This window comes from Lepidochelys olivacea (assembly GCF_965140295.1).
Source record: "Lepidochelys olivacea isolate rLepOli2 genome assembly, chromosome: 6".
In the NCBI taxonomy this organism is placed as follows: Eukaryota; Metazoa; Chordata; order Testudines; family Cheloniidae; genus Lepidochelys; species Lepidochelys olivacea.
This window is the reverse complement of record NC_140416.1, coordinates 102,330,540-102,355,373: the sequence shown is the minus strand read 5'-3', so window position 1 is coordinate 102,355,373 and position 24,834 is coordinate 102,330,540. Positions and strand designations below refer to the sequence as shown.

The 24,834-nt window shown below is 43.4% G+C and overlaps 1 protein-coding gene across 4 annotated transcripts in view; it reads right to left on the bottom strand.

Moving 5' to 3' along the window:
• Nucleotides 1-386: 386 nt before the first annotated feature.
• BDKRB2 (bradykinin receptor B2) overlaps nucleotides 387-24,834 on the bottom strand; it is a 42,215-nt gene continuing 17,767 nt past the window's right edge. The window contains exons 2-4 of one of the 4 annotated variants that reach the window (XM_084630674.1): nucleotides 15,894-15,966; nucleotides 4,996-5,079; nucleotides 387-1,772 (exon numbers count right to left, since the gene is read on the bottom strand). In XM_084630674.1, coding sequence (XP_084486800.1) covers nucleotides 632-1,765 — 1,134 coding nt within the window. In that variant the 5' untranslated portion in view covers nucleotides 1,766-1,772; nucleotides 4,996-5,079; nucleotides 15,894-15,966 and the 3' untranslated portion in view covers nucleotides 387-631. Of the gene's footprint in view, nucleotides 1,773-4,995; nucleotides 5,080-9,491; nucleotides 9,567-15,893; nucleotides 15,967-24,834 lie in introns of those variants that run through there. The other 3 variants (XM_084630676.1, XM_084630675.1, XM_084630677.1) reach the window with 3 other exon arrangements.

Genomic DNA, 24,834 nt, shown 5'->3' with positions numbered 1-24,834 from the left:
CCACTCTAGGGAATGTAGGGTTACATTACATTCTACCCCCACCAAAGCCAGAGCAATCCCCAAAAGGTATAACCTGGCAATCACGTAAACAGCATGTTTTGGATTGGACCATTTGGAACACCTTATTGACCACAGGGGGAAAATAATGTGGACGCTGAACATCAATTTAAATAATGATCCTATAAGACCTTCCAGTCACTATAGTCTCATCTGAAAATGTTCCTTATATTAAAAATGTATTCTTTCAAATGTATGGTACTGGGGTTAGCTTCATAATACTGACAGTAGCTGTTATAAAATGGCTTTACTTAGAGAACTATATTCTGATGTCAGATACTTATCTTTGTTAGCAATATGAATATTTAAAATGATAGTGTGCCAAATAAACTTCAGCCATGAATATATAACTATATCATGAAATGTGATTCAGTCATGAAAAATGTTGTCCATTAGCTGGTAGAAGTAGGTGCCTACATGGAGTTTTCTACTGAGATCAGCTCCCCAAGCTTTCATGCATAATGAATGCAGCCAGTGCACACAATGGGGTGCCATAGTAGATGGATATTAAGGACAGTTTACGCACTGATATGTTGAAAGATTTTCTTGTAACTTTGCAATAAGCAAAACTGTGCTATCGTGCTAATGAAGAAGCAGACTTTTTCTTTGGGCATTCAATCGAAATGGATGTTCTAAGAGTGTCCAAAGAATTCTCCATCTGGATGGACTCTGATTTGGTGCATATCCTAGGCAGGCAGCCTTTGTAGAGTTCTTTGGATTTCTTTCTGAAATGCTTGCCTACAATGACATACAATACTGGATTAAGGCAGCTGTTGCTATAAGCACAGTATGTAGCTACCTGGGTCACCAATTCACTGACCTCTGTAGTAATGCAGTCAGAAATGCTGCCGACCTGAATTAATATGTCAATGAATGTGGTGATCTGGAAAGGAAGCCAGCAAATGATAAACAGCAAAAGGACAGCAAGGACCAAGATGGTGGCTCTCTTCTCAGTTTGGAGTTCTGTGAGTCTTTGTATTTTGTTGCCTCGTAAGGCTTTGATTATTTGAATAGTACAATAGGTAATTACACAGAGTGGGATCAAAAAGCCCACAGTATTCAGCACAATGTTTGTTGCAATTGTCCAGTGGGTGGATGGATAATGAAGAATGCAGGCTCTGCCCTTGATTTCTTCCACATAACCGACAGACCTGAACACTAGAGCAGGAGAACATATGAGCAATGCAGACACCCAGATGATAAGGCTATTCCATTTGGCACATGTACCTCGTCGCATACGTCCAAGAGACATGGTTTTCACCAGGGCCAGGTAGCGATCGATGCTCACCATCATCAAAAAATAAATGCTAGAATAAAAGTTCATGTAAATGATTGCATTGACAACCTTGCAAAGGAAAGTGCCAAAAGGCCACTTAAACTGATTACTGATATTAATGGCCCAGAAAGGTAAACCGCAAACTAACATCAAGTCGGAAACTGCCAGGTTTGCCAGGTAAATTTCAGCCACCGTGCAGCGACTCTTGTGGAAACACAAAACACTGAGGACAAAGCCATTCTCTATCACTCCCAGGACAAAAATGACCCAGAGGAACATAGGCTGAAATGTATATAACCAATCCCATGCATCCAATATAATGCAGGTAGAGCTGCTGCTGTTTTCTGATGTGTTGTGTGAAAAAGACTGACTGGTTCCAAGCTTCCAGGTAGTCATACCACTGGAAACATTTTCTGCTGTGATGGAATCCATTTCTCTGCTGGAAAATAAAATGTGAAATAAGATAATTCTATACTGCACATCACTGCTAAAGACATGATAAATAAAGTAAAAATGACTGTTTATACTCCCTAGGAGCATGTCTTTTAACGGAATACAGACTGACAATTAATTGTATATAGCATGTGGTTTATCCTCTTACAGATACTGCATATTTGAAGAGGCTTTGAGACAGTAACCACAGGAGCATTCCAGGTGGATCTCGTTCAAGTGACTGAAAACAGAAGAGATGAAACAGTGGAAGATCTGTGGTTTGGGATGACTGTAGGGTGACCAGACAGCAAGTGTGAAAAATTGGGACAGAGGTAGGGGGTAATAGGAACCTATATAAGACAAAGCCCCAAACATCGGGATTGTCCCTATAAAATCGGGACATCTGGTCACCCTAGATGACTGAGGCTGGGACAAAATGTTTTTATGGATCATTAATTCCAGCAATATAAAGTAGAGCATTTTTGATACCTTGAGCACACTATTGGTTTTCTTCATGGTTTATCTTTTTGTAGTGTTAAGTATAGTCTCCTATAGGACAGATTTGTAGTCTCTCTCTCTCTTTCTTGATAGTTTTATGGTGTGCAGGTGTTGTGCTTGTGGCATCTCACTTGTTGTTTTATACCCTTCCTTGAAAAGTGGTGATTTGGTTTCTACAGGACATGATGATCCTTTTCCCCCTCTTTTTTTAATGGTTTTTAGACTACAGGGATGGAATGAATGTTGTCAGCAGCTAAGCACCACATTTTCACAAACAACCATTTAATATGCAACTGCGATTTTGGACGAGTAAATTTGTGAGTGCAAAACCTGCATCTGCTAGCAAATTGGGTCGCTTGCCTTCTCATGGCTGGATTCATATGCTTATTTTTTTTGCATCTATAATACCCTGCCTGATCCACAGAGGGCATGAATGTTACAGCCCCAATAAGAGAGTCCTGCTTTTAGTCTGGAGGACCCTGTTTCAGTTCCTGGTCTGATGGCCAAGATGGTGTCTGTCACATAAGTTCGGGCCTGTCCAGGATTTCTGTGGGACAATTTTGATGCCAGGTGACAACCTCTTTGAGAATGTGGCCCTGTATTGTTAATATTGCACAGCTTGGAATACCTTCATGTTTCAGGGGAAGCATTTCATAGGCACTAATGTCACTTAGGTGCATACATACTGTTGAGTTCACATGGAAGTTGGGTGTCTAGCTGCCACTCTGGGCCTTTGAAAATCTGCCCCTTGCTTGTTACTATTGTATTCATAGATTCCAAGGCCAGCAGGGACCATTGTGATCATCTTGTCCGACCTCCTGCATAACACAGGCCATAGAACTTCCCCAAAATCTTTTAGACAAACGTCCCATCAAGATTTAAAAATTGTCAGTGATGAATAATCCACCACTACCCTTGGTAAATTGTTCCAATAGCTAATTACCCTCACGGTGAAAAATTTATGCCTTATTTCCATTCTGAATTTGTCAACATCCAGCTATTGGATCGTGTTATACCTTTTTCTGCTAGACTGAAGAGCCCAATGTCCAATATTCATTATCCACATAGGTTATGGACTGCAATCAAGTCACCACTTAGCCTTCTCTTTGTTAAGCTAAATAGAGTGAGCTTCTTGAGTCTATCACTATAAGGCATCTTTTCTAATCCTTTAATCATTCTTGTGGCTCTTGTTTGAACCCTCTCCATAATTTCAACTTGCTCTGGAATAGTAGACACCAGGGCTGGACATAATTTTCCAGCAGCGGTCTCACCAGTGACAAATACAGATGTAAAATAACCTCTTTACTCCTACTAGAGATTCCCGTGTTTATGCCGCTAAGAGCATACTGTGACATTTTTAAACTGCAAAATGGTCTTCCTGGGTTTGAGCGTAGCTGTCGGGACTGAGCAACAGGTATGGACTTGCCTTATGCCAAGTCTTTAAAATGCGGTAACTTTTATTATAGTCTTATTGGAAGCTGAGTCAAACGTATTTTTAATCAGGGCAGTTGTCTGATACGGCTGGCACCTGGACAGCAAAAGGACAACTTTAGATCTCACTGGAGGGGTCTGCTGTCTATTATGCAAATATAGGCTGTGCTCCGGTTACTGCCGTTGCTAGCTGACTGCTGGAAATGTACAATCAAACCCATACTTGCTGGATGCAGGATTACTGCAAAGCTGACGGTAATTGATTAGTACTGTGGTATCTCAGAACCCCAGTCAAGATCAGGATTCTTTTGTGCAAGGTGCTGTAAAGGCAGGTAACAAAGAAGATAGTCTCTGCCCCAGAGAGTTTAGAATGTAGATGTCAGATAGGGCAGGGGAGTGAAACAGACAGAGGGGGCTGGGAAGATGAGGTAACTTTAAAAGGAACAGAGTTTAGCAGACAAGTAGATATCCTGGTAATCTGTGTATTCATTCCCCATGAGCAGTATCCATGCAGTGTTCTCAACTGTCCAGAATTCACATTGTCCAAAATATAACACCTTCTCACACCCATATCTAAACTCAGGTGCATATCCCTGTCCTCTGACATCATCATTTGCTCTCTGTTCTTCTCAGAACCCATTCAAACAACCTCCCTTATTGTCTTCAAATGCCTGCCTGGTTTTGGCCCCTTACCCATTTTAGTATTGTCTGAAGAATTAGCAGCATGGCTTGGTGAGTTACGCTGTGACCTAAGGTCTTGGGGACACCTTGATTTTTGGTGCTGTTTGGTACAATCAATTTGGATTTACTTACTACAGTTTAAAACCAAACACACTCATACTGGGAGTTTTATGTGTCACATTGTGCGTATTTTGATTGTAGCTCCCCCTCCCACCCTGGCCCTTTGTTTGTTGCTCACTGTCTCATATTGTAAAAGCTGTTTGGTGCCAGGATCATGTCTTTGTGTGGACTCCTTTTATGCAGTACAGGTATAATGTTAAGGCTCTAGGAGCATGACCTCCACCATGCTAAGCAACATTATCACTGCAAACTCCTTTGTACAAAAAAAGGGCTCCCACCAGACTTCTCTCTCCTGCTCTATTCAGCCTCCTGCAAAATGCTGAAATCACTTAGCAAAAGTCCAGTCTTGGTAGTGGCAATCTTTCACCCAGTTTCATACAACACTGGTATCTGGACACCAGTGCTAATAAATTAAATATCTGAGAGCTCTGAGGCTGTGGTAGGTCCACTTAATGTGTTGCAAATAACTTTGTTTTACTCCTTCTTCCTGTAGCACTTACAGATTTACGCCATAAATGTACGCAGGAGACTGGTGGATGACTGCCAATCAATTGGTCATTCCTGAACAGAAGTCCTGTAGGATACTGCAATTAAACAGAAGTTGTTTATCTTCCTGTTAGTAACATAAAAGGTTCTGAATTGGTGAAGAGCAATATAAGACTCCTTTATGTTGTGCTCTGTGGTTGAACATATGCACATATTTAAAAGCCATTCATTTGCAATTCAAAGAAAGTTCATAAAGGTTGGAACATTGCTTGGCAATTTCTTATTCCTTCTCCTCATGATTATGACTAGCAGAAGAAGAATATCCCACTGCAGAATGTTAATTTTACAGTGAATAGCAGCACAACAAGGAGAGAGTACATGTTTTAGGATATTTCTCCCTCACCTCACCTCATATCTTTGGGATTACATTTTTGGAAAGGAAGCATTTACAAAGACAATTCTGTAAAATAAAGCAAATTATTGGCATTGTAGCCTATGCAATGACCGTGATTTTGTTTTCTGGGTACTGGACCCTCATACTTTAAGAAGTCTGCTCTCTGCTGGAGTTAGCTAGCTTCCATTTTGTGCTCAGTTGAGATAGTATGTGTGAAATCCTCTCCTATCTCAGTGCCCTAATCCACAGGCTAGTTTGAGGCAGATTTCTCTCCTGCATGAAATAGAGATCCAAGCTCCCCCTGCATATCAGGCCGAGTGGGGATTTGAACCCAGCTTTTCCAGATTCTAGCTGAGTGCTCTAGTTACTGGGCTAAAGGCACCACTTCCTCCATCAGCTATATTTTGTATTGTTCCTGATCTGGTAGGCATGTTCTTTAGCAGCCTCTGAGCACCCCTACCTGCCAGGGCCCCAAAGGCAAGATACATGGGGAAACATCTAGTTTGTGAATCCAGCTGCAGCTTAGATATGAGTTAGGTGTCAAGATGCTCTTAAGTGGCTTTGTGCACGTCCAGTTACAGAAATTTAGGCACCATGGGGACTTTAGTGGTGGAAACTTAGGTGCCCAGGGACTTCAGGTACCTTCAGGGCTAGGCAGCAACTGAGCGGTGGTTTTGTGAATGCCAGTGGTGCCTAAATGTCAAATTTAGGCAGCTAACGTGGCAGTTAGGTGCCTACGTCCCCCTTGTAAATCCAGCATTAGCTGAATCATCCAAAATTCTGCTAGAGATGCCCAGGCAATCACCAGTGAGCTTGCTGCACCATCCTTGAAAGGAATGCAGTATGCTTCCCTCAGTGACCAGCCCCTTGGCTAGCCTGTGTGGAGTGGAACCATGATCCAGCCCCCATCCTCAGTCTGGTCCATCACCTTTTGAACTCAATGGAAAGACTCCCATTGACGTCAATGGGGGTTGCATCAAGCTGCCTCTCCTTCTGTGCCCTCTTTGAGTTACTGGGGGCTGAAGCGACCAGAGTGTAAGTTCCCAGATTCTCAGGATTCTGGCCAATCCCTGAATTGAGCTGAAAGATACAGGAGCATCTTGGGTTCTACCTTACCCCTCCCATCTGTGAGCATCCATGCAGGGGCTAGCCAGAATCTGGCCCAATGTTAGTTATAAAACTTTGGAGATGAAAAGCACTTTGTAAGAATCAAATATTGGTACAGATGTGGGAGTAATTTATGAATGAATTTATGAACACTGCATAAGCCAGGATTTTGAGATCAGTTTAGGTAATATATTTAAATGCTGCAACATGTTCTCTGTAGTGTAGACGAGCACTCATTTGATATTACTACTTATTTTTTCCTGCATTTACTGAGCGATCCATGGTTTACACAGCTGTGGAAATGCTAAGTGTCGTAAGCCATGGTTTTCAAACATTTACAGTGACATCACACATCCATTAGCTTATTTATGATAAATTATGTAACAATAAATAAGTTACATGTTTACACACAGAGTGTAAATATTGACCATGCACGATACAGAAAGGCTAAAACCCAAGACAGTACCTTTCCAAGGATGGGTTGGTTTCATTTCTTTGTTTAAACACTGTCCAATGCTAGAAAACCATCACAACTAAATAGAAATGGCTAGGGAACCTCAGCTGAAGTAACCTGGCAAACAGCTCAGGATTTGGCTCAGAGACTCTGATGTTCATCTCACCTTTGCTGTGCTGCAGATTTTTTTGCACAGTTCTCTGTGTAGCTACTTATCTCATCTCTCACAAGATCAGGCAGGCATTAACAGTAATTGCTTTCTTTGCTCTGAAGCCACTCTTCACATTTCAGACTGAGGAACTACTGGAAGTTAATTGTTGAACACAAGGCACTATTTCTAGAGTGCTTAAGGTCTCTAGTCTCCTAGGGTCTCTCTGATGTTGTAAAATATATGCATATCCTGAAATGGCTGTTTGATTACATCAACTGGAGCTTTAGGGCTGAATTGAGTCACCCCAGGTTTCCCTGACTCAAGCCTTAGTGGGATCCAGGAAGTGGGCGGGCAAAGCAATAGACAGATATTTCTTGCTTTTGATGCCATGTGGTGGGGTGTAAACACCACAGAGGTGAACAAAGGGTTAACAGAAGTCTGAGAGCTCAATTAACCCCCTTTGCTCTATCTGGAGGGTGTGTCAGGCTTGGTTTATCAGACCCAGCTGGGGCAAAGCTAAGCCTTCTACATAAAGGAAGGAAGTGAAAGCTACAGGGGAGGCTTAGGAGGAAAGTAGGCTGGAGTTTCCCTTCACTCTGGGAAAGGAACTATGAGGAAACTGTAGGAGAGGAGCTAGCCCCACCCGTAGGCCCTGTGAAAAATAGCCAAGGTAGTTGATGTTCTGGATTTGGAACAAGGACCTGGGGAGACACTGGTAGGACTAAAAGCTCAAGTCAGACTGAGTGGGGATGGCTTTAGTTTGGTTTGTTTGGGGTTTTCTGTGTTCTGTTGGGAGATACAGGGAGGAAGCCTGGGAGTCTACCGCTTTGTGAGAAAAGGGGAATGGCAGAGGAGCCCTGGATGGGATTAAGATGCTCTGTTGTTAATTAGAGTTGTGGGACATTGCTACTCTGCAAGGAGTAAGACTTTAAGGTGATTTGGCTGGAGGACTGAGTCACCAAACGAAGCAGATCATGGAGGGCCAAAGTGGCTGTTGGCAGGGACACCAACTGCGGAGAGCCTGCTGTGCCATGTCCCCTCATGTGGAGGTGCGTTGGCCAGCAAGTCGCTTTTCTGTGTGCTGCCTGTGGAAGTGTGAATAACTTCTATCCCCCCCACCCATAATTAAAGGAGGAAGAGACTGTATTATTAAAGTAAAAATGCCCATTTCTTGACAATGGTGGCTTTCACTAACTAGGTACGTCACAGCTAAATAGCTATGATTTCTGACTTGGGTCCATTGAGAAATAACGGTAATTGATAAATAATGTTCTGTGTTTGTGTAGAGCCTAACACACAAGAAGACCCTAACCCATGACTGGGGGGTTACTAAGCACTAGTGTACTACACATAATAAAAAAATATAATACGAATGAGAGAGCACCTTCTGCTGTGGAAGCTCCAACATTATTTACCCATGTAGAACCCAGTCCTGCAATGCAATTCATGCAGGTTGTCCCCTTTGCCCATGCAGTGAGGTCAGTTGGGTTCTAGGACAGCATAGGAGTCTGCTGACATATAACTCATTGCAAGGTGGAGGCTTTTAAACATAATTTAGGAATATTTTGTTCCCTGGTAAGAAGTGGCCATGTCTGTGGCTTTTGGAGGTGCTGACCTGCTCTCGCGGGGCAAAGATGCACAAGTGCGCATTTTTGAACAGAAAATACTGAAACTTAACTGTTGTTGTTACTACTACTGCTCTTCCAGCTTCGTTCTCTTAAGAAAACAATGTCCAAGTGATCTTGTTTGTGTATGAATTTTTGTCTTCCATGACCTCTTAGTATTGAGGCCAGTGAAGGAATCACTGACATCTCTTAAAGACATTGGTCCAAATTCAGCAGGGACATAACTTCACCCGAGATAACAAAGTGTCAGCTTGGTCCATTGATTTCTTCCCTTCTGATTCTCTGCTGCTAAGACCAGAACAGGCTGAGCTGTATCATTGCCAACACCTTAATGTGAGATTCAGTCACAACATCCTGAGCATAACTCAGCTTCTCTGCTCCAACGGTTTCTATATTTTTAGTCATACAAGATATCTGACTTCCCATTTGACACCGTGGATTAAATTTATGGTGAGCATAAATTGGGCATATACCTCTGAACTCAATGGAATGACAACTACTTGTAAGGGAAGGCATCACTTGGCCTAAAATGACTGGAGATATTAATGTGCTAGATTTTGTCAAAAGAGTAGGCTTATCTCAGGAACCTACTCATGACTCTGAGTTCTGCATTGCCTCAAAATGGTAAAAACACAGCATGGAAATATCTGTGATGAGTTAGCTTCAGGATCCATTCAGTAAACCCAAGATAAGCTTTCTTGTGTTAGTCCTCATATGGACAAAAGTCCCACTGACTTCTGCAAGATTGTGGGTAATCAATATGTAGATCTCCTACTCACCTAAGCCTTTACCAGGTCTACCACATCCCATCTGCTGGAAGATTATCATGGCAGTAGTGCCTCCGAGCCTCTAGTTATGAACCAGGACCACATTTGTACTGTACAAACACTGAAGAAAAAGATGGTGCCTGCCCAAAGAGTTTACAATAGACGTATAAGACAAGAGCCAGCAGGTGGATACAGACAGAAGGCAGAGCACAAGGAAAAAAGGAGAGAATTCTGGTCAGCATAATAGGCAGTGATCTCAGCACACACCAGCTACCTAACTGTTCTCAAATGAGGAAAAACAGCTAATCATAGAAATGTAAGTTAGGGCTGGAAGGGACCTCAAAGTCATTAAGTCCAGCCTCCTGTGCTGAGGCAGGACCAAGTAAACCTAGACCATCCCTGACAGGTGTTTTTGTCCAACCTGTTCTTAAAAACCTCCAGTGAAGGGGATTCCACAATCTACTCCAGAGCTCAATTACCCTCCTAGTTAGAAACTTTTTCCTAATAGTTTAATCTAAATCTCTCCCTTGCTGCAGATTAAGCCCCTTACTTGTTGTCCTACCTTCAGGGGACATGGAGAGCAATTGTTCTCCATCACCTTTATAACAGCCCTTAATATATTTGAAGACTGTGATCAGGACCCCTCCTCATCTTTTCTCAAGACTAAACATGCCCAATTTTTTTTACCTTTCCTCATAAGTCAGGTTTTCTGAACTTTTTATATTTTTATTGCTCTCCTCTGGACTCTGACCAATTTGTCCATATTTGTCCTAACATATGGCACCCAGAACTGGACACAGTACTCCATCTTAGGCCAGTGCCAAGTTGGGAGGGACAATTTATCTCCCATGTAAATACCAATCCTGTTAATACCCCACAATCTTAGTCTTTTTTGCAACTGTATCACTGTGATGGTATCCAGGATCAAGAGGCACCTCATCATTACCTGCCCTTAATGTGAGGTGGTCTTATCTGTACCTGCTGCAGCTCAACTCCCTGAAACCAACAATGCAAGCACTAATGTCCAGGTCTCCCCAGGTCTTCCTCTCTCAGTGCACGCTAGTGATAGGCATACACCACCCCCAGAGTACTCAAGAGCGCTCCCTGAAGTGCCCAGACCCTTGCCACTGAACGCTCACAGAAATTACATCAAGCTGGGAAGGACTGCAAGCACTTTGGAAGACAGCATTAGAATTCAAAATGACCTTGACAAATTGGAGAATTGGTCTGAAATCAACAAGATGAAATTCAGTAAAGGCAAATGCAAAGTACTTTACTTAGGAAGGGAAAATCAAACACACTGCTACAACATGGGGAATAACTGAGTAGGTAGTAGCACTGGTGAAAATTAACTACGGGTTATAATGCATCACACAGTGAATCTGAGTCATCAGTGTGATTGTGACCCTAAGAACTGCTCAGTGCCAGCTGGAAAAAGATTCACTATTCTATAACAGCAACTTCTAACAGGCCTGACAAACTCACTGCACCTAGCACACTGCTTTCATAATATTTATCTATAATGAATGCCATGTGAGATCTCAAATGAAAGCCTGGATCACACTCGTCATTGATAACATTGTGAAAATATATATATACAAATACCACGTAAGAAGTTGTGGAGCTCACACATATACACACACACAGGAAAATGTTTTAAAGTCTAAATCAAAGCAGGGTTGACAAATGGCTTTTTGCCAGACAAAAGGAGGTATATTCACCTGTTTGTTTTGGTTCACTTGTAAATTGAACATTGTAAGCTAAAACAACAAAAGCCTTATTTTCATACAAAATCAGCAGGAGGAAGTGAAGCCAGCATAAAAGCAAATAAACCCCAGGCGGGAGGACAGGTCACCCTGACTCTGGGAACCAACAATGAATTTTGAGGATATAAGGAGAGGCAAAAGGACACCTTGTCTTCCTTCACCAAGGAAGGAAAAAGGACGGCACATTTTTCAGTCACAAAAAAGGGATGCCAGCCATGTTGGCTGGAGATAGTTAATCCCATCTAATGTTGCTTTGGACAACGATTTAGCTGGTTAAGGTTCAGTTTGCACTCTGGGAAATGAGTTATAGAATATCAGGGTTGGAAGGAACCTCAGGCGGACATCTAGTCCAACCCCTGCTCAAAGCAGGACCAATCCCCAACTAAATCATCCCAACCAGGCCTTGTCAAGCCTGAACTTAAAACCCTCTAAGGTTAAAACTACCACCTCCTTAGGTAACCCATTCCTGTGTTTCACCACCCCCCTAGTGAAAAAGTTTTTCCTAATAACCAACCTAACCCCCCCCTGTTGTAACTTGAGACCATTGCTCCTTGTTCTGTCATCTGCTACCACTGAGAACAGTCCAGATCCATTGGAATGACCATTCCAATGAGTTTGGCATAGGTGTTAACATATTATGGTTCAATTATTTAGTAATTTGGGTCTTAATAAGGGATGGGTTCTGCTGTAATATTCAATGGGAGTTCAGTGCATGGTTGGTATCATGTCCAGAGTAAGCCCATCTGCAGTATACATAGATCTTACATTTACATAGGTTTTCTTTTAGGAGCTACAAAGGGCCAAACCAGTATTCTGTACATCCCAAATACATGTGGCTAGCTTTACAATACAGATGATTGCCATGGGCAGCAAAATACTAGGGGCAGGAGGAAAATGTGGTTCGCAGCTGTTTATTATTTTGGGAATAACGGCAGGCTCCAAAGTGCAGACGTTCACCCAGGGCAAAAATCCCAGAGCTGATGCTGTAAGTAGGGGATTAGATCTTAGTTACAAGACAAATGTAGGGCAGAGATATCAATACTGACACAAAAATGATATTAATAAAATTATATCATGTTATATATCATTATAAGATGTTATTAAACTTGCTTGTGTGTTAACTGAAGCTTACAATATATTTATCATTGCTTTCATACATACAGTGCTTGGATAAAAGTATGTCAGATGCATGTATTTTTGTTTGTTTAATTAGATGAAATATTCAAGCTAATCAAAGGAATTTTAGGAGGCTTCTACCTTATCTTCCAAGGACAAGCAACTATCCGGGAAGATAAACATGGCTTTACAGACATAAAATGTTTATTACCTCCAGGTCTTTCTACACTGACCTTGGAATGCAGTTTTATAACTTCTATTTTGCTTTAATATTCTATACTATTTGCTTTTATACTATGTAGGGTAGGGATAGGGTCCAGAGTGACCTAGACAAATTGAAGGATTGGGCCAAAAGCAATCTGATGAGGTTCAACAAGGACAAGTGTGGAGTCCTGCACTTAGGAGGGAAGAATCCCATGCACTGCTACAGGTTGGGGACCGACTGGCTAAGTGGCAGTTCTGCAGAAAAGGACATGGGGATTATAGTGGACGAGAAGCTGGATATGAGTCAACAGTGTGCCCCTGTTGCCAAGAAGGCTAACGGCATATTGGGCTGCATTAGTAGAAGCATTGCCAGCAGATTGAGGTAACATCACTGGTGAGCATCATCTGGAGTAGTGTGTCCAGTTTTGGGCCCCCCACTACAGAAAGGATGTGGAGAAATTGGAGAGAGTCCAGCAGAGGGCAACGAAAATTATTAGGGGGCTGGGGCACATGACTTGCGAGGAGAGGCTGAGGGAACTCGGCTTATTTAGTCTGCAGAAGAGAAGAGTGAGGGGGGATTTGATGGAAGCCTTCAAATACCTGAAGCGGGATTCCAAAAAAGGATGGAGCTCGGCTGTTCTCAGTGGTGGCAGATGACAGAACAAGGAGCAATGGTCTCAAGTTGCAGTGGGGGAGGTCTAGGTTGGATATTAGGAAAAACTATTTCACTTAGAGGGTGGTGAAGTACTGGAATGGGTTACCTAGGGAGGTGGTGGAATCTCCATCCTTAGAGGTTTAAGGCCTGGCTTGACAAAGCTCTGGCTGGGATGATTTAGTTGTGTTAGTCCTGCTTTGAGCAGGGGTTGGACTAGATGACCTCCTGAGGTCTCTTCCAACCCTAGTCTTTCATGATTCATTATTATGATTCATGCTTTGTACAGAATATTTGATAAGAGTCTGTAATTACAATTGTAAATATACTTCAAATGGTAGATTGAAAATCTAGAAACCATTTAGTCAGAAAACCAACCAACCAGCCAGAGTGTCTTATCAAAGAATAGGACATATCTCCCTTTGTATAAGATACCAGCTTGATACAAAGGTAATCTTTTTTTAAGAAGAAAAATCATATAAAACATTCATGTTTTAGGAAGAGACCTGATTGTGAAAGGAATGCAGGGTATATTATCAGAGTAATTAATCTAAGTAAACCCACACAAAGCATTCTAGAAATATCCTAATTGAAATGAATTTTATAATTGCTCTTAAAAACTACATTCAGAAAATACATTCAGGGATGCATCCGATGAAGTGAGCTGTAGCTCACAAAAACTTACGCTCAAATAAATTTGTTAGTCTCTAAGGTGCCACAAGTCCTCCTTTTCTTTTTACATTCAGAAAAGACTCTAGGAAAAATATGTATAGTTAGAAGTGTTTTAAACCTTGTTTATTCCTTAAATGTTTAAATGGCAAATACCTTTGTGAAACCCACACTTGCAAATAACTTAGCTAAATGCAAAGCTCCTAATATCATTTTTATGTAAATGGTAAAATGCTTTATTTCAAGGTCATCTGATGCTTTAACTGGTTACTAATATGAGATGTCATGTGAGTATAGAAATATTTATATTAATGGAGAAATGAATCATATGGCAATGCTTAAGCAGCCCTTCACCAAACTTGTGAAGACAAGAAGAACCTCTCCAAAGATTAGTAAAAAGAAAAGACAATATTTCTTTGACCATTTAAGAATTTGAAAAGACTATTTTGAGAGCTGACTTCTACAAAGAAAACAAAAGTATTTGGATTCATTTGAAACTGAATTTGAACTCCTATTAAACTCTGATGGAACTAAAGGGTTATCTAAGAAAATGGACTGAATAAAAAGGAAGAATTAAGTTATCTGATGCTTCCTGCCACAAGAACAAAGACAATTAAAGAACCATTGTGTCTTGATCAGGCCAACTGCATGTTCAGGAGCTGCAGGTGTCACCTAAGCCAACACAGAAGACATGAAGCCAATGAAAGATTGACAGCAACCAACTTTGAATCTAAACAGGCCTGAAAGAGGAGCATTTTCATAATTTCATGGAAATAGGACGGAAGAGAGCAAAAAACCCTGTGAAGTGAGCACCTTTCACACACAAGCCTCTGCTACCCTGCTTAGACAGCAAGCACTCCACACTCTTCCAGTCCATCTCTACAAGCAAGCTGTTACACATAGGTAAGAAAACAGAGAAGACTCAGGAAGAAACCAATCCAAGAAAAATCTCCCTAAAACTTCAATGTGGGTGGGTCGGTGAGAGAAAGTTAACTACGACACTGACAAGGGATTACCTTGAAACTTGTATAATTCTTCTGGAATGTAGAAATTGAAATGTGATCGTAACTTAATATTTTAAGTTTTTCCTGATAATCACAAAGTGGTTAGACCATGTATTTCTGAAGACTATACAAGGGCTAAACATTGCTAAACAGAGAAATAGTGGGATTTAAGATTCTTAATATTGGTTAATAGACCTATCTCAAAACAGATCCTTAAATGGCTTCTTCTAAAATATTTTCTTTGATTTCAAAGGATGTACTTCAGATTGCTTACTTTACCCAACTATAAACTGACTGGTTATTTATTAATAACTAACAGATCTACCCGCCCTGAAATAAATTCTTTTTCCCATCTATCAACATTCTTAATGATCTAAGGATATACTAAATAATGGATTCATAATAATTTTGGGAAACAGTATATGGTACTTTGGTTTTAGTTTACCAGGAGAAAAGTGCCCCCAGAGGCAGTTCACTCTCAAGTGTGTACTTTCTGTTGAAAGCTCTTCACAGAGAGACATATAGAAGAGTTTGTAATGGAAGTAACCAGTTTATCATTTGTGTTTTGTTTTAATGTTTTCTTTTCCTTTCTTTAATAACTGTGATGATTTTGCTTGGTCTTAATCCTGGTGTCTGTAAGGTATGTAAGAGAACCCCTGTGACTAAATTAGTGGAGTCAGAATGCCTGAAATAGTTTTATGAAGAGCCTGTATCAATCCATCTTTTGATTTGGTTTTGTCAGATCTGGCAGTAAGAGGAACAATTAGTAAAAGCTAGCATACCATTTCTTGTTTCTCAACACAGCCTTTCTCCCTGAAACTGTTTTCCTAACCAACCTTCTGCTTTTACCGGTCTCACAGCATGTATGCAGACTGAATATTTTCATGGTGATTTTGTGTATTTCCTATACAAAATGACCTCAGTTTGTGGGTTCATCTCCTTGAATCTCTTGTGTAACATGAACTTGGCTAATATAGTTGAATATCCCCCTGAGAATACTTACTAATTTAGAAGACTTGCTCCTTTATGTAAACTTTAAAACTGCAGTAAATATGTTTATCGAGGGGCCATCTGAGCTGTGGAAAAAAGAAAATATATGCCAGACAGAAATGTTGTGATAAGAGTGAAAGGTAAAAAGAAACCTAGTTAAAATCTGCTTTAAGTAAGGGTGGCTCATCCTGCAATATTATGCACAAAGAAGAATGTCTTCCACTGATTCTATTTTTTCATAGATTCCACTGTTACGCTGGCAGGCTAGAGGCCAGCTCTTGCCCATGCTGCAGGCATTAGCTAAGACCTGACAGCCTCATAAATGGAGACCAGACCAGGTCACCTGTTTGTTAGTTTTGATCCAAAAACTGTAGGTATTAGTCTTATAAAATGTTTTTAGTGTTTAAACTCTATGAAATGCTGCTATGTTGCTACATGCATTAATATCACCTATAATATCTATATCCCATGTTATAAGGTAAAATTTAAGTGTTTGCTTTGTAAATGTAGAAGTGGTTGCTCTGGTGAGAAGCATTACCAAGTGTGAAGTACTAGTTTGCCAGAGGAGGTGTCCTCTCCTGACCAACAAAAGAAGGCCCATAGACACCAGACAAACCCTGGAACATCAGAGGACAAAAAACTTTGTTGATTGCTCCCCCCTTCACCATGAAGAGGAGATGTGCACATGAACTTGTCCCATTATCTTGAGCTCTGGGGGAAGGGAATTAAGAAGAAATTGCATCTTTTTGGCTGCTGAAACTCTCAAGGGCCAGGTTTCAGAGTAACAGCCGTGTTAGTCTGTATTCGCAAAAAGAAAAGGAGTACTTGTGGCACCTTAGAGACTAACCAATTTATTTGAGCATAAGCTTTCGTGAGCTACAGCTCACTTCATCGGATGCAGAGATTCCCAGGGGCTGCCTCTCGGTCTGCCGTGAAGGACACTTTGAATAGACAGATCACTGCAACTCTGTCACTCTTAGGATTTAGATGGTAACCCATTTGTATGTATGTGTTTGCTTGCTTTGCTTTGTAAATAACTCTCTTATTACTTTTTCCTAGTTAATAAACCTTTAGAGAGTTTATTACAGGATTGGCTACAGGCAGTGTCTTTGGCGTAAAATCTAGGATACCAATTGATCTTGGGTAACAGAGTAACAGCCGTGTTAGTCTGTATTCGCAAAAAGAAAAGGAGTACTTGTGGCACCTTAGAGACTAACCAATTTATTTGAGCATGAGCTTTCGTGAGCTACAGCTCACTTCATTGGATGCATACCGTGGAAACTGCAGATCTTGGGTAAGTGACTGATCTCTTGGGACTGGAAGCAACCTGAAAATGGTGTGATTGTTGGTGTAAGTGACAATTTATCACTAAGTCCAGTTTGTCTGGGTGGCAAGATAGACTGGAGAGACTAAGGGGGCTCTCTGTGATGCCATGGTAAGGCTGTTCTAGTGATCCAGGAGTTCACATTTGTTACTGGTTTGGTGAAAGCTAATTATAGACCCCACCACTGGTTTGGGACATCAGCTGTGTTCCCTCTAAGGTGCGTGGCTGCACAGGAACCCATCAAGGGCCGCACACTTAATGAGGAGAGCCGTGCAGGTACGCAGCCACAGGGGTCTGGAGAGGAGAGAGGTGGAGAGTGAGGTTCAGGGCCGGCTCTATCGTTTTTGCCACCCCAAGCAGTGAAAAAACCTGTCGCCGCCGAATTGCTGCCGCCACCGAAACTCTGCCGCCCCTTTCTGACTGCCGCCCCAAGCACCTGCTTGGAACGCTGGTGCCTGGAGCCGGCCCTGGTGAGGTGGAGAATAGGGGGTGGGCGGGGAGCTTGGGGCATGCAGGGCTGCAGTGGGGAGAGACACCTCTCCCCCAGCCCCGGGGCTGCAGTGGTGGGGAGAGGCACCTGTCCACCAGCCCCGGCCCAAGTCTTGGAGCTGCTGCGACTGGGAGAGGCACCTTTCCCCTGACCCCAGCACCAAAGCTGCTGCGGCAGTTTTTTGAAAATCACTTTTGGAAACAGTTTGAAGAATAGGAGCTTATGCCTAACAGTCTCAATGATAAGAACATTTAACATCTCCTACTTATGTGTACGTTGCTCTCATTTTGAAAGTCTTTAAAGATTACAAAGGAGACCTTTCTGTTCCACATTAAGATATTGTTTGCTGTTAAGTAAGAATACATGAGAATTAAAAAAGTCATAATGTGTCATAGGTCTAGTAGTGCAAGCAATCAAAAGCACCAAAGCGGAAATAAAGGAAAAGCAAATGAAAAATCTTTCCCTATTTCTGTTCCCTTTATAGGAAAACAATGCATATCAAGAAATAAAGAAAACATACTGCGATAATACACTTTGAAAACTAAATTTTAAGAGATCCCACAGCATGTAATCTGATGGCACAGTATGAAATTACAGCTGTCATATCGCATCTATAGGTAAGTGCATTGGGCTCATTTATATTTGGAAAAGATGAAAAACAATTACTTCTATTGTTTTTAAAGTTGTCTCAGTTACCAGCAAATCCAGTGGAAAAAACAAGTTGCTAAATTTCCCCCAGGAGCAATCCATTCAGTTCTGATGCTGTTCCTTTCTATTACCTAAAGGGAAATGTGGAATAGATGCAAAACCTATCCTGCTGCAACAAAGCAGCAGGAAAAATTATTACATAAAGGGGAAATCTGGAAGAGTCTTTCCAACATAATGCCTTTGTTATAATACCCCAAGTGACCAGGGGATAAAAACTATGGAGTCTGATCCTGTTGTTACATGACAGGTTTCAGAGTAACAGGGGTTTTTCAGAATCGAAAGCAGTAGTAACTTAACTGTTTCTCCACAGGCAGGATCAGAAATAAATCAATGGGAATGCAGTGCTTCCATCTGAGAAATGATTGATACCAAAAAGCATGTTCTTATCTAAAACTACTAATAGATATTAAGCACACACACATACACAATAGGTTTAGGATATCCTGGACATGGGCGGCGGGTATAATAGGCAAGAGGAGGAATTGCCTCCCCTAGCAAGTCGTACCTGCCACCCTATACCTGGGCCATGATGCCCCCACCTGCCTCTTCCCCTCCCTGCTCTGACACTTCCTGGAGGCTCCCACGGCCTACTGCTGCTGCCTGGTGTGAGTCTTCCTCCTCTACTCCACTCCATCCTCCTCCCCCTTCGGAGGTCCCTGCAGCTGCCGGTGTGTGCATCCTCACCCCCATCCTTGCAGGGTGCGGGTTGTGTGTGTGTGTGTGTGTGAGGATGTGAGCAGCAGGCCGGGGAGTGAGGAGGGGAGGGGATCCCCGAGTAACTTTACACAGTGAAAAAGCCTTTTCAGACCAGAGACCTAGTAGCAGATCACTAAAACTGTTAAGGGCCATTAAAATGGTAAGGAAGCCATTTAACAGGCATTTGCCAACACCCAGCAAGCCTTTGGCCACATTCAGCTGGCTTTGATATTGTAGGAAAATGTGTTCTTGGGGTTAAAAACAGTTTCCAAACGAAACCGTCCGTTATTCTTTGTACCAAGTAGAAATATTTTTGACTAACCTGGCTCAAGGAGGAGCTGACATAGCCAGTGAGTTTATTTCTTGATCTAGTCATTTTATTCAAACCCAGTTTAAGTAAGCGAGTCTGGCAAGGAATTCTGTGCAAGAACAGTCATTAAACTACTGCCCTGATGCAGGTTGTCAATGACAAACACTTTTCAAAAGAAACGGAGTACTTGTGGCACCTTAGAGACTAACCAATTTATTTGAGCATGAGCTTTCGTGAGCTACAGCTCACTTCATCGGATGCATACCGTGGAAACTGCAGAAGACATTATGTGTTTATATAATGTCTTCTGCAGTTTCCACGGTATGCATCCGATGAAGTGAGCTGTAGCTCACGAAAGCTCATGCTCAAATAAATTGGTTAGTCTCTAAGGTGCCACAAGTACTCCTTTTCTTTTTGCGAATACAGACTAACACGGCTGTTACTCTGAAACTTTTCAAAAGGATAGATTAGGCTTCAGGGCGCAAGTAGCCTGACTTTTCATGTCTCTCTATACAGTATATACCAAATTCCCTGCCATGCAGAGGAGAATCCATCTGGCAATTGATCTATAGCTGTTTAGTTTCCGTAGGGGAATGTTATTAGCGCTTTAAAGGTGAAATGGGGGTAGGGCCTCGCGGTGAGGGAAAGGGAGCAGCAGGGTGAGGAGGCGAGCGGCAAGCCAGCTGCACGGCAGGCGGCAGGGGAGGTTTCGTGGCGGGGGAGTCTGGCAGGGAGGTGAGGAGGTGAGCGGCAGGTGGGCGAGGGAGGAGGTGAAGAGGTGAGTAGCGAGTCAGCGGTGAGCAGATGCTATTTTATGCTGAAATCTTGTACAAATAGTGAGCTCCACTCCCTCACCCCCACCCCAACTTCACCTACATCTGAATGGGAAAACAATAATTTTCTGGGCTTGAGACTGATCCAGAAACAAAACTATAGGGTTCAGATCTAGGGATTCATGTCCAAACCCCTTTCATCTGGATTCAGATTTGAGATTCCAATTTTGGTCCATTTTACTTAAAACTAAAAGCATTGTGACAATAGTGACAGAAAGTATCCCAGCAGGAAAGAACTACTAACTGAATTCAGGCTCATCTCTGCAGGCCAGCGGGGGTATTTGGTTAGCTTTGTTTAACAGGACACTCAAAGGAGCAAGCAAGGTGAATTGGTTTTCCTCCATTACATCATTTACCAGCATACTAGGGGAAGTCAGCCATCAAAATCTTTGGTCTCTATATACTTGACACCAGGTCAGAAATAGCAGTCTGCAGCTGTGAGTACTATACCAATTGTAAATAGTCTTTTAAAAAGTTCCAATAAAACAAATGAGGCCCAGAGATTAACCTTTAGCCTCTCCTTGCATTTATCAGCTGCTTTAATGTTTGCCACTTTTATTCATGGTGAATAAACATCATTACCCTTTGTTATTGCATCTCATAGCCTAGCTTCCTTGCCAGAGTTTAATCTCTTATGGTTTTTGTTGTTGTTGTTGCGGGGATATTACTCACTGAAAATGTAGTTTGAAATATCTATCACTCAATCTGTCCCTCTGGGTGGACGCAGCATGGATACAGAGCCCTTAGAGAGACCCAGTTCACCATTGTTCTAGGGCAGTGGTTCCCAAACTTGTTCCACCGCTTGTGCAGGGAAAGCCCCTGGTGGGACGCGACAGTTTGTTTACCTGCCGTGTCCGCAGGTTCGGCCGATCGTGGCTCCCAGTGCCCGCGGTTCGCTGCTCCAGGCCAATGGGACCTGCTGGAAGCGGCGGCCAGTGTGTCCCTCAGCCCGCGCTTCTTCCAGCAGCTCCCATTGGCCTGGAGCAGCGAACCGCTGCCACTGGGAGCTGCGATTGGCCGAACCTGCGGATGCGGCAGGTAAACAAACCAGCCCAGCCCACCAGGGGCTTTCCTTGCACAAGTGGCAGAACAAATTTGGGAACCACTGCTCTAGGGCTACCTTACAGCAGCTAACCTGGTGCAGAATGGCTACAGGGCAAGCATAACTCCCTGCTCCAAGGAATACCCTTGGTGAAAGGGCTTCTACACCGGATCCAGAACTATCTCCACCAACTCTGCAGTATGTTGGTAGCAGGCACAGGCGTAGGGGGTGTTTGGGGATGGGGGCAGAAAGGAGGCTACTCTGCTGCTGGAGAGGACATGGCTGAGGCAATTCTGCACCATTGTAATAGCCTGAATAGGAGAAACAAGCTGCCTCCCTCTGTCCCTAAATTTGCTTCGTCACAGAGATGGATCAGCCCCGCTATGCCTGTAAGTGGCTGTATTATGTTGCCCATACTGCTCCTAGCTACACATTCTTTATGTGCCTTTGTGGTGGATACCTGTGGTGTCGATCTGTACGGCTGTGATTTAGTCATGGAGGTCTGTGGCTTCCAAAGACCTCCTTGACTTCAGCCAGCGCTGGCTGGGAGCTGCAGGGGTCCCAGTCAGCGGCGCAGAGGGGCTAAGACAGGCTGCCTGCCTGTCCTGGCTTCGTGCTGCGCCCTGGAAGTGGACAGCAGGTCCGGCTCCTGGTGGGGGGGCAGGAGGTTCTGCGGTGCATGCTGCTCTCGCCTGCGGTTCCCGGCCAATGGGAGTGCGGAGCTGGCGCTTGGGCAGCTTGCAGAGCCCCGTGGCCCCCTGCCTAGCAGCCGGACCTGCTGGCTGCTTCCAGGGCGCAGCCAGGACAGGTAGGGACTAGCCTGTCTTAGCTCCACAGCACACTGACCGGACCTTTAGCAGCCCGTTCGACGGTGCTGACCAGAGCCACCAGGGTCCCTTTTCCACTGGGTGTTCCGGTTGAAAGCTGGACTGCTGGTCACCCTAGTGGTGCGGGCCCCTGGAGCTCTCAGCCTGCCCGCAGCTGCCCATGCTCCCCATTTTGCCATGGATATTTTTAGTAAAAGTCAGAGACTGGTCACGGGCTTCCATGAATTATTGCCCACGACCTGTCTGTGACTTTTAATAAAAATATCCGTGACAAAATCTTCGCCGTATCGATCCGTCCTCAGAACACTGCGACTGTGTGCTGCTCACAGCTTTTCCCTCAGGAAGGCCCCACCCAAATCTTTGGGCTCACAGGGAGTAGTAACTCAGCCATGGTAGGGACTTCCTTTCGCTCTGATTGTTGTTTTCGTTCAATTGAATAAGTCATTTTAGACTGAAAGTGTTTTCATCCTGACCAAGGACATGGGAGGAGGGAGGAAGTCTGCAAGGTGGCAAAAAAAATCCTGGCAGCTACTGGGCGATGACTAGCCTGCCCACACCCAACCTGCAGGAGCAGAAGTGGTGCTGCCTATTGCTTGGCTGGCCCTTAAGTCACTCTTAGGATGAGAGTGAGATATCCCAGGTGTACTGTGCCTAAGGAAAATTCTACACCACGCTTCAGGTTGACTGGCCCCCTGCTCCCCACAGACACAGGAGGAGGTGATGGTGTGAAAAATGAAGAAGTAATTTGCGGACCACTAGTTTCCTGTCCCCACATCCAGAAGATCACAAACACAAGGGAAGGGAGGCTGAGGCTGTGGGGGAGGGGGCAGCCTGGGGGGAATAGGCAGGCAAATCCTGCTTAGTGTTCAGGGTGAAAATTGTGAAATATGACCGTTTTGGATACGTTTTCGGGATGGGTGAACTAAAACCAAATTTTGCATCAACCGCCCCCCCCCCCCCGGTGAACTAAAGCCACAATTTTGTGCGTCCCTAGCTGAAAAGCATGACACAAACTAAATTAATTATTATGTACTTCATAAGTAGCTAGAAAACCCTACAGTGTCTCACTCACATGCCTTTTCGCCCAAGGACTTGTGCCCTGTGTTTGGCTCATTGCTGAGAGAGATGGTTAGCCATTAATATAATGTTTCCTTTCCAGTAGCTGGCTCGCTGTCTAGCTACACAGTGTCTTTATAATCACATTGTTCTGCTAACCATAGTGTGTGGGAAGCAAAGGTCAGTGCACATTTTCACGTCTCCAACAGAGCAGCGGGGGAGAAACAAAACACTTCTTGAAGAAAAAAAATTAAAAAGAGTTTTGGCATCAGGATGCTCCGCACAGACTTCCTCTTCTTCGCATGTGACAAGTGTTTGCCTGGGAAGTCCAAGCCAGAGCGGTAACTAGGCATATGTGTGCCTGGGACGAGCAAGTATATTTGCGTCCCCTACCAGAGGCCACATGCCCCCCCCCCATATTTTTTGGTTGCATCCGCCCAACCCAGACAGAGTAGGTGGCTAGGTGGCCGCCTGAAGTGAGTCGGGGGTGGAGGTGGTGCCCCCACCCTGAGCCCCGCCACGTGGGGCTGGCTCCATAGGCAGAATTTGACTTCTGTATTTGGGGGGCATAGGGCTTAATAAAAATGTTTACGGCTAGAGAATATGGCTGTTAGACACACCAGTGTGTATACATGATGTGGTTGCACATTCACACAATCAGAACAGAACAGAGCTAATGTGGTATGATGTATCTGACACACAAACACCCCCTGACCCTTCCTCCTGTTCTTTATACATAGCACCAGAATGGCACTTCATATCTCCAAGGTGTTTTATAAATACCTAATTAATTCTCATAACCTCTCTGGAAGTAGGCAAATTTCCCTATCCCTAATTTACAGATGGGGAAACTGAGGCACACAGGCTCATTGGCCTTCCAAAGGCCAAGAGACATCGGTATCTGAGGCAGGATTAAAACTAAGGAGTGGATGGCTCCGAACACCAGGCCTGGCCCTTCTCCCTGCACCATCTCCTCCTAAGCACATACTCCACATATGGAGTTGTGTGCATGTTCTAAACACATTTGATAACAGCTCTTTGATCATTATTCCCGAAGAGGGGGAAAGGGTCAGTTCATTTCTTATTCAACTCCACCTGTGCCACTGGAGAAGGCTCCTTCTTCACCCCCCATTCAAAGGAGTTTGCATTTGCAATTCCTGCATTATTTCCTCTGGCTACATTAGAGTCACTAGTATTTTACTCATCATGACATATAAGTCACCAAAAGAGCCCTGCATGAGTCTTTATTCAGTGCTTCCCATTCCTTCCCTCCTCAATAAAAATATAAGCCTCTACTCCCTAGTTTATGGTGCCCTTACCAGTCAGCTAACTCCGTGCAGCAGTTAGTGCTGAAAGTACCTAATAGCATGTCATGCTCACACTGGAGCTTCACTGGAGGGAAAGCAAAACCCAAAGGAAAGGACAGAAAAATGAAAATCAGTGGCTGAAAGTTCTTGAGACATTCACCTTCTGAAAGCAGCTGCAACAAGTGGTATTTCTTTATTCTCCATGCCAGGGCAGAGGTGTTATATAGCAGTTGAGCTACATACACAACTCCACTTAAAACTCATCAATTAGCACGGTGGTGGTGCCTTCTTTTGGCTCTCCCTTCTGTCAGACTGCACATAAAATACACTGTAACTCTTAGTGCAATTTAGCTCCTCTCTG